The following is an 11,022-nucleotide window of genomic DNA, read 5'->3' on the forward strand; positions in this document are numbered from 1 at the left end:
TGATTTAATAGATACATGTAGACAAAAAACACTACATAATTTTACTAGGAAAGTAAGATAATTTAATACTATAGTTTTTTCACTACTTCAGCTTTGAGGAGAAAAATTTAATAGTAAATTATTTTGCTACATTTTTATTTTTAATCACCCAAAAATGATAACGTATCTATTAAATCAAAGAAAATATTTAAAAAGGTATAGAAAAGAACATAGCAAGTATCTTTTTTAATTTGAAGGAAAGAAAAGACTTAAAGATGAGAAAACTTTTTTCAGTGTAAAATTCATCCAGACTCACACATTGCAAATTGGAATGCTTTTCTGTATGCAAATGAGTGGTGTGTATGTTTGAGCCATATTCAAAAGAACTACTTCAAATGAAAAAATTCCTTTGCTTAAAGAATCTTTTTAAGTTGACACATTTGTAAGTAAGCTGGAAATGAAATAGATGAACCAACCTCTCAAAGTCATATTCCAAATTACTTTAAAGATTGGTAAACAAGTTAAAGAACAGTTTAGGGAATATGTTTGTAATCTATACCATTTTTAATAAATCAGAAACAATTAATGTTTTAGTTTTCCTGTAACATTAAAGCACATATCTTTAAAATGTCTTAAAGATTCTTTTCAAATTCCAAAGATGTATTTTGCTGTATCAAACTATATTTTAGATCTTCTGGATACCTATCTAGTAACTTTCACAATTAATTTATGTTAATTCTAAATTAATACATATATTTCTAAACTATGTTTTAGAATAGGCTAGGCTTGTCTAAATTAAGTTTCTAATGTAAATATCTCAAACCCCGATGGATGGGAAAATTTATTGTAAAATTTAGTTGAGCATCAGGTGTCAGAGCCTGTAAGTTGAATCAATGTGGGCTTGCATGTGTGTCAGCAATAGTTTTGTCAAAGTAAGTTGATATTTTGTGGTTAATACACATTCATTTTAAGTTTTGTGAAGTCATTGCACCTTTTAATAATTGTATATTTTCTTAGTCAATTATGCTAAAAATACAGCAACTGCAATGTGGGAGTTCACAGGAAAAAAATTTTGTTAAAAAGGTTGTATTCAAGACAAGTACCAGTGTCTTTGAATGTTTATATATGTATTTACATTTGGCAACTCATTATACATTCATTTACTGGCATTTTAGGTGACTAGATGGGCAAAGACATATGAGTAATGAAAATGGTAAATAATATACATTTGATTATTGGCTTATAAAATATATTTTTATAATTTACTGTGTCTCACCAGATTGTTCAATGAAATTCATGAAGCCATTTTGTAAACATCCTGTTGAAGAGAAATTTAGAAAATTGCTAGTTGTCCTGTTTTGCCTACTCATGTCGAATGTACTCCTGAGAATGAAAGAGTTAATGTTAGTTTGAAACTAATTTATGTTTTAAATATATTCCCCTATGAAGGGGAGTGAGGAAAGCCCTTATTGACATGTCACATTGTCCTATTTAATTATGCTTGCATAGAAACCTCTGGAAACCCACAGTTGTAGTTAGGAGGATTAGGTGATGTTGGTCAATAAACTTAAAATGGAATCACAGACAGAATTATTAGAGAAATTATTAAATACTGATCTTGATCTTTGAGAAAAATTATAACATTTTGCTAAATAGGTTCTATACTTTCGAAAGTACCATTTCTTTTGTGAAGAATCTTCATTTGTCAGAGGCTATTATGGAAATATTATAGATATTGCAGTAAAAGAATTCATAGTTCAAATTCTCTTTACCATAGACCATGTCATCTTAGGCAAGATTAACTTCCCTAAGACTTGATTCCTCCAATGAGTCTACTACTGCCTATCTTATGAGGTTCTCATGAGAATTATATAGACTAACATATAGACAGTGTCTGTGTGGTAGTGTGCTAATAGAAGCTGATATTTCATAGCACTTAAGTAACAGATAGTTTTGAACAATAATTATAGAGAAATTACTCAAGCTTAAAATTCATCATTTATGTGCACTTAAGATGTTTATTAATTTTAAATGATTGTATTTTCCACCCTTTTACAGAATTGAAATTCAACATAATTTCAATATGTTGAAATTATGAATTTTCAACATAAAATATGGATAACAGTGAAAAGATGCAGGATTTATGTTTCTGTCCCTGATTTCTTTTAGTTAGTATTGTGTTCTCCAGTTCCATCCACGTTATCACAAAGGAGAGAAGTTTCTTGTTTTTCAAGGCTAAATTATATTCCATTGTGTATATATAACACATTTTCTTTATCTACTCATCTGTAACAGAGTGTAGAATGGTGGTTTCAGCCTAGGGTATGGAAGGAATGGGGAGAAAATGGTCAAGTTCTATTATGTATTGTGTGGTGTGGTGAATATACTTAGTAATAGAGTATTACACATTTCAAAATTGTTAAGTAAATTTTATGTGTTCTCATCACAAAAAAAAATGTTAAGTATTTGGGGTGATGAATATGTTAACCAGCTTAATTTAATTATTCCATATTATATTCATAAATCATAACATCACTTTGTACTCCATAAAATTATACAATTTTAAGCTATTTACAATAAAAAAATAAAACAGGATGACATTATCAATTTGGCAGGTGTACGAGTCCTTGTAGTCTTTCATTTCATAGTATTAGAAGAAGAAAGACACTTTCCTAAGTTATGACATAATGTAATCTTTTAGGACATTTCTGTAGAACTGCCACCCACCATGACAATTATTTGTTAAATGCTTGCACAAAAAAGCAGGAAAATAACAGAAAGACTTAGTGGTCATTCTTAATAGGATCAGTGGTCTTCAATTTTGTGCGGTAAGGAGCAGAAGAGAAGTAGAAAACTATTCTATGGAATCATGCAGTGCTGCTTGTGTGCATGAAATGCATCATTTTTTTTTAAGGTAATATTTGCAAGATTACATTGTATTATGCCCCATTTTGCTCATAATACAGGGTTATTTTGTGCAGAGTAGCTCATTGCTTCAGAAGAAAAGGACTGGTTTTATTCATCACTGGAGTGGTTTACCTATACCTCTCCTCTTATTCAGTGACTCTAAAATTAAGTTGCATTCATACTCTGTAGTTGAATCCATACTATGTTAACCTTTGAAGAACATTTTCTGTTAAAATTTGACTTTGTCAGGAACATGCTTTAAAATATTTTATTATATGTTATATCTAACTCATCATTCTTGTTTAAAATCCTTGTGTACACTATTAATAGTATAGGATCACTTTGAAGGTAATTATGGCCAAGCGCAGTGGCTCATGTCTGTAATCCCAGCACTTTGGGAGGCCAAGGCGGGTGGATTATGAAGTCAGGAGATGGAGACCATCCTAGCTAACATGGTGAAACCCCGTCTCTACTAAAAATACAAAAAATTAGCCGGGCGTGGTGGCGGGCGCCTATAGTCCCAGCTACTCGGGAGGCTGAGCCAGGAGAATGGCGTGATCCCGAGAGGTGGAGCTTGCAGTGAGCTGAGATGGCACCACTGCACTCCAGCCTGGGCGACAGCGCCAGACTCCGGCTCAAACATAATAAATAAATAAAAATATATAATAAAAAAGAAGGTAATTATGCAATATAATAATTTTAATTATGAATTGTTCATTATTCAGTATCTAACTAATAAAGTAGGATCTATTTATTTGTGTTACAGATAGATCCTTTTTTTGATTTCAGGATTTCAAGAAGGTTCTTCAGAAAAATGTTGTGGCTTATATTAGCATCCACAGTCCCGTAAGGGGGAACTCTAGTCTACATCCTGTAGCATCACCATCTCTTCAGCAATTGGTAGTAGAGGTAAGATGAACCACTGTTGTATCAAATGATTATGCAAAACTGCCCTTTTCTCTATATTTTAGCATTTCTTGATTTTTTTTCATTTGTTTTTAAAAAGGCTTCAAATGTTGTGTGTTTTAAGAAATGACCTATTGCTGACATTTTATCAATATGTCGTAACTAATTTCTTATGTACTGGAATTCTTCACTTGCTACTCTTTTTTGGTCATAATTCTAGAATACATGAATCACACAGTTATAGAGAAGGTGTACAAAAATATATTTTTTTAAAAAATATGAATTTAGCTCTCAAATTCCCAATTCTGTAATCTTGACATTTTATGATAAACTTGGTTACTTTTGAATTTCTTCCCTTTCATTCATGTTTTACATAAATTTGAGAGCTGTCCTATCTTTACAACTGCTGTGTAGGCCCCTTGAGAGCAAGAATATAATGATAACTAAATTTAAAAGATTTAGAAAATATTGTTTGAAAAAATACTTGTGGAAAAATAAAGCATGTTTTCTTACTAACTACCCTAAAAAATCATATATTCTTTATGTTTCATTGGAGTTACTTATTTTCAAAATATTTTATCACTTCTCACCTAATTTAAAAAATTATCAGAATAATTTTTCCTGTTTATTAGTAGAGTTCACACTTTTATTTCTGCATTCTTATGAATTTCACTACAGATAAAATATGTGCTATTTCTCAGTATGAAAACAGTCATAACACAACTTAGCAGTGGTTTCCTCTTAGCCTCAATGTCTCTCTCTCTATATATATATACACACACATATATATACACACACACACACATATATATATATAGGAACCAATCTTTCAGATGCCCACAGGACTTTTTAGGGAGTGATGCAGGAACTGAACTAGAAAAAGAGAGAGGTAATGAACAGAGTTTTGAATTAGCCATAATTTTTTATTGAAATGTAATGCAAACTAACATTTTACAACTTTCATAAAGTATTTTTTAGCTTAATAGTTTTTATTGACATTTCCATATGTAGTACAATAAAGAAGACATAGGCCGGGCGCGGTGGCTCAAGCCTGTAATCCCAGCACTTTGGGAGGCCGAGACGGGCGGATCACGAGGTCAGGAGATCGAAACCATCCTGGCTAACATGGTGAAACCCCGTCTCTACTAAAAATACAAAAACTAGCTGGGCGAGGTGGCGGGCGCCTGTAGTCCCAGCTACTTGGGAGGCTGAGGCAGGAGAATGGCGTAAACCCGGGAGGCGGAGCTTGCAGTGAGCTGAGATCTGGCCACTGCACTCCAGTCCTGGCGACAGAGCGAGACTCCGCCTCAACAAAAAAATAAATAAATAAATAAATAAATAAATAAATAAATAAATAAAGAAGACATTATGAAACATGAAGTAGATAATTCTGTACCTTTAAAATCAGTCGGGCCCCTGTGTGCATGTCCTAAATTATATCCATATCTGTAAGTTAATTTCTCCTGTTCTGTGTACTACTTTGAATTCCTTGACTTTTACCTGCCTGGAAACCTTGCAAAAGCAAATAAACCTCGGATGTCTCCCTTGGAAATTTAAGATATTTCTGAATGAGTGGATTATAAGGTAGAAGAAATAGTGATCTCAAGTATCCAGAAATAGAGGAGGGTTGGTTTAAAAATATGTCATTTTCTTATCGTGTGTTACAAGTTTTCTATTTTGAGAATCTTGAAAGATATTTAATCATTGAAATTAATGGGTAAATAGAAATAGATAATTATTAAGAAGTATTAAATCTACATAATCTTATTTCTGAGAATATAATGCTATTTAAAATATCTTTGCACATCTTATAACAGGACTAAAATATTTCAGTATCTAAACCTAATTATGTGAGANAAATAAATAAATAAATAAATAAATAAATAAATAAATAAAGAAGACATTATGAAACATGAAGTAGATAATTCTGTACCTTTAAAATCAGTCGGGCCCCTGTGTGCATGTCCTAAATTATATCCATATCTGTAAGTTAATTTCTCCTGTTCTGTGTACTACTTTGAATTCCTTGACTTTTACCTGCCTGGAAACCTTGCAAAAGCAAATAAACCTCGGATGTCTCCCTTGGAAATTTAAGATATTTCTGAATGAGTGGATTATAAGGTAGAAGAAATAGTGATCTCAAGTATCCAGAAATAGAGGAGGGTTGGTTTAAAATATGTCATTTTCTTATCGTGTGTTACAAGTTTTCTATTTTGAGAATCTTGAAAGATATTTAATCATTGAAATTAATGGGTAAATAGAAATAGATAATTATTAAGAAGTATTAAATCTACATAATCTTATTTCTGAGAATATAATGCTATTTAAAATATCTTTGCACATCTTATAACAGGACTAAAATATTTCAGTATCTAAACCTAATTATGTGAGAATACAGAATGGTTTTTCAATCATGAATCATGATTGATGATTCACAAATGATGACATACATGTCAACATGTACCTCACTTTTTGGAAGAGGAATCTTTTCCGTTCTATAATTGAAAATGTTTGCACACTAACAAATCTAAAAATGAACGGGAATGTGTATAGAAAATATTTTTTTTTCCGTTGAGATCGTCTGTGTGTGTGTGTGTGTGTGTGTGTGTGTGTGTTTTCATGTTTCATGTGACAATTTAGAAGATTAGGAATATCACAACTTCAAGCAAAGGATTGCATTATGTAATTTCAAACAACGGGGATTACTTACATATACCTAATTTTATGGAATGAATGTATATGATAACAAGATACATTCTCATACAAAATTTAATATCACAATTTAAAAATTTATATATTTTCAAAACTCTCAAATATATAAAGGCTTATACATTTTATAAACACTGAAATATATAAATGTTAAGAGATATGAAGAAAAGAAAACTTTACAGTAATTTACATGATTTAAGTAAAACAATTTACCGGCCGGGCGTGGTGGCTCATGCCTGTAATCCCAGCACTTCGGGAGGCCGAGGCGGGCAGATCACGAGGTCAGGAGATGGAAACCATCCTGGCTAACACGGTGAAACCCCGTCTCTACTAAAAATACAAAAAATTAGCCGGGCGTGGTGGCGGGCCCCTGTAGTCCCAGCTACTCCGGAGGCTGAGGCAGGAGAATGGCGTAAAACCCGGGAGGCGGAGTTTTCAGTGAGCGGAAGTTTTCAGTGAGCTGAGATCACTCTAGCCTGAGCGACAGAGCGATACTTTGTAAACAAACAATTTACCACTAGTAAAATTTAAAATAAATATGTAAAATGTTTCTTTCAAATATAAAAGAACTAAAATGATAACATCCAGAACATATGTAACTTCACTTCCAATACCGAAGATTTTATCAATGATTAAGGACAAAGATATTTCATTACTTTATTTAGATTTATTTTTCTTTGAGTATCCACACAGTAGTGGGATTGCTGTATTGAATTATATTTACCGTTAGTTCTTTTACGAATCTCCATACTGTTTTCCATACAGGTGGTACTAATTTACATTCCCACCAACAGCATATAAGCATTCCCTTTTCACTACATCTATGCCAATATCTACTTTTTCAGCTTTTTAATATTGGCCATTGCGGCTGGGGTAAGGTGGTATCTCATTGTGGTTTTTTTATTTGCATTTTTCTGATGATTTGTGAAAAAAGCATATTGACTAAATTGTAAATGACACAAGACTGTATAGAATATCTAATCCTTTGTATAGCAATATGTAGATTACAAAATATTTGATCAAGTTCATATGATAGATTTAAACATATAAAGTGAAATCTTTAAAGTATTAGTATCAAATACTGCATTTACTTTTTTTAGAAACGAAATACATATAGGATGTTTTAATACAAATACCTCATGCAAAGTAGATTATGAAATTAAAGATAAGATTTATCTCCAAATGATAGTTTTATTATTTTATTTTATTTTATTTTATTTTGAGATGGAGTTTCACTCTTGTTGCCCAGGCTAGAGTGCAATGGCGCGACCTCTGCTCATTGCAGCCTCCGCCTCCTAGGTGGAAACAATTCTCCTGCCTCAGCCTGCAGAGTAGCTGGGATTACAGGCATGTGCCACTATGCTCAGCTAATTTTATATTTTTAGTAGAGACAGGGTTTCTCCATATTGGTCAGGCTGGTCTCAAACTCCCGACCTCAGGTGATCTACCCGCCTCGGTCTCCCAAAGTGCTGGGATTACAGGCCTGAGCCACTGCTGCTCTCGGCCCAAATAATAGTTTTAAAATTAAGATGCAGAACAAACACATATGCCCCTCTCCTTCTATGTTGCTGTTCTGCTCTTAGTTTTCAAAATCATCTTTTCTAGATCACAGAATGTATTGATTTTGCCTTTAGAAAAAGAGAATTTGATCATCCATATATTAGGCAGTATTCTGTAAATCTTAAAATAACAATGACATTTCTAACAGGTTATTTTGGGAAAACCTGTAGCATTTGCACATATGAAAGTAGTCCATCTAGCCATATTCTATTTAAATGTTGCTTTTGCAGCACCTGACACAAACTGGCAAACCTGATTAAAACTAAATAATTATATCATTATTGTAAAACTGTGCAAGGGATAGACAGTGTTTTTTTGTTTGTTTGTTTAATTTTAATTTAATTTAATTTTAGAGACTGAGTCTTACTTTGTCACCCAGGCTGGAATGCAAGTGGCATGATCATAGCTCCCTGTAACCTTAAACACCTGAGCTAAAGCAATCCAATGCCCTCAGCCTCCCAGGTAGCTAATCCTATAAGCATGCACCACCATGCCCAGCTAATTTTTTAAAAAATAGTTTGTAGAGATGGGGGTCTTGCTGTGTTGCCCAGACTTGTCTCAAACTCCTGGCCTCAAGTGATCCTCCTGCCTTGGCTTCTCAAAGTGCTGGGATTACTACCATGAGCCACCGCATTCAGCCAAATGTTGTTGTTGTAGCTGTAGTTGTTATTGTTGTTAAGTCTCTGAAAAGTAGCAAAGATATTTTGTAGTTTCTTCTTTAATTTCATGTTTTCTTTTCTATAAACAAAGCACCACAAAATGCATACATATATCTCAAGTCAACTACATTCGTTGGAGTTTTTGAGCTCCAAACTGGACTATAGTATTATTTCTTCATTGTGAATATCCCATTTGTTGCAAAGTCTACTGATGTGCTAAATATTTAAAGAGAACCCAAACTGTGCACAACATTGCTTTAAGTGTTGTAGGGCACACAATAAGCAGATGAAATGCCCCTGTTTCCCAGGAGCTTATAATTTTACCAAGAACTTCAGATGTGCATAAATAGCTAAGATATAAGAGTGAGTATGATATGTGCTATCCTAGAATTCACAGGAATGGGAAAATATGATTGGTTTAATTTGGAAACATGTATTATGTAAGAGTGGCAAAAAACTGAATGGACTCAGAATCTTAAACAAATTTAGCCATCTGTGCTTTCAAACCTCAATCTTTCAATCAAGTAAAAAACAAGCAAACAAAAACCAGTATTTCTCTTCAAATCACAAGAAATAATGCCCATTCCCATTTTCTTGCTCAATTGAGTGCAAAGTTGTTATTCTTCTGCTCTTTTCTTCTTGTGTGAGGGCTACTAAAATGCTACAACTTTGTCAACTGAGGTACTTATATAGTTACTTCTCTAACAGTCACTGTGCTGTTTTACCTTCTGCCTGACCATGCCACAATTCTTTAGGGTATAAAAACAATACATGTCTGACATTTTTGCTTGAGTGACAGAGATATTTATTAATTTTTTCTTGACTTTATATTTACATATTCTGTAATAATAAAAATAACAACTAAATCTTGTAATAAATCTAAATTAAACCTTGTTATACCCTAGAGCTTGCACAAGCTCTTGGGTAAATCAATAGATATTCCCATGAAACAATACCACTAGGCTACAATTTTAATATTTGAAAGGATTTCCCCAGGTCAGGCATCAGAGAAAAGGCCCCAATCATCTTTCTGGGGACGAACACCAAAACATTGGGAGCCATGTTGAAACTTGACCACTTGCTGAGAAACAAACAGCAGATAGGTTACCAAATCCAGAATCCTATAAAATAGCTTAGAACTTTACAGATGTTTCTTGAATTTCTTTCAGTGTGTATATAAATCAATATATAAATATATCATCAACCATCTTTTAGAACAGATGTTACTACTTTTCTAAATCTCTTCTAATGCTTTCGAACCTTTTTATTGACTGCATTAACACGTCATAGTTGAATTTTAGACTAAAATCAATTCAGAATGATGATATTTAGCATATTAATTTCCCAAAGAATTATAGAACTTCTTTATTTTGTAATTGAAAGCCTATAACTTTGTTTGGAAAATACCTGCATATTTTACTTTTTAGAGCTTTTGAAAGGGGAAAAGGCCAAATGAATTAAAGTCCTAACCAGAAATAGCTTAATTTACTGTACCTTTGTTCCCTTTGTCTTCTATTTTTGCTCTTATCTTGTTACATCATTTTCATATTTATGTGTTTGTTATTCCAACTTTAACCAAAGACTTCTATCTGCTACTGGATTTCCGTAATATGCTTTTGCATATACAGGTTGTTACAAATAGTCACTGTGCAAAAAATGTGGAAAACAATGTGAGATGAACAGTCCATGTGTTGCTCTGGGTTTGGATGGCATTACTGCCTCAATAGAGCCATTCAAGGGTTTTTATTTTTTGTTGTTTCATTTTATAGTGTTTCACTGGTGACACAATTTAGACTTATTTTTTCCAAACACTCTTTTTTTGGTTACTTGCAACTTTTTTTTTTCCCACAAGAATTGTTGACCGAATATATAGTAGCAGATTACAGAAGGTATGGTGGTAAAATAAAAATAGCTGTCTTCTCACTCTGCTCTTGACAATTTAATTCAGTACTGAAACAAAGCTTAATTTCTCTTCTGCTTGCTGTAGGATATAACAGTACAACTGACGTTGAAACATTCTGTAAATCTGTCTTTCATGACACATGACATAGATTCTTTGGGGTTTTGTTTATATATTTTGTTTTGTTTTGTTTTAATGAGAGAAATTCTATTTTCTTATTCACCATGAACTGCAATTCTTTTCTTGGGGTGCTCCTTAATTTATCTTCCTTTCTGCTGATGTTTTTGCTTCTAGTCAACAGAAGTGACCATAAAGACTAATTAACTGATTTAAAACCCTTCTTTACACTGCTTTACCACTTCGATAAAGTTTCACACTTAAAATTGTGATTCTATTGGCAGG

General features: G+C 32.8%; 1 protein-coding gene across 1 annotated transcript in view; it reads left to right on the forward strand.

The window, feature by feature from the left end:
* NAALADL2 (N-acetylated alpha-linked acidic dipeptidase like 2) overlaps window positions 1-11,022 on the forward strand; it is a 1,006,116-nt gene that overhangs the window by 628,308 nt on the left and 366,786 nt on the right. Inside the window, 1 exon segment of the mRNA XM_017847705.1 lies at window positions 3,676-3,795. Within this exon segment, the coding sequence (XP_017703194.1) occupies window positions 3,676-3,795 (120 nt within the window).

Source organism: Rhinopithecus bieti, unplaced genomic scaffold (genome assembly GCF_001698545.2).
Source record: "Rhinopithecus bieti isolate Rb0 unplaced genomic scaffold, ASM169854v2 scaffold_28528, whole genome shotgun sequence".
Taxonomy (NCBI): domain Eukaryota; kingdom Metazoa; phylum Chordata; class Mammalia; order Primates; family Cercopithecidae; genus Rhinopithecus; species Rhinopithecus bieti.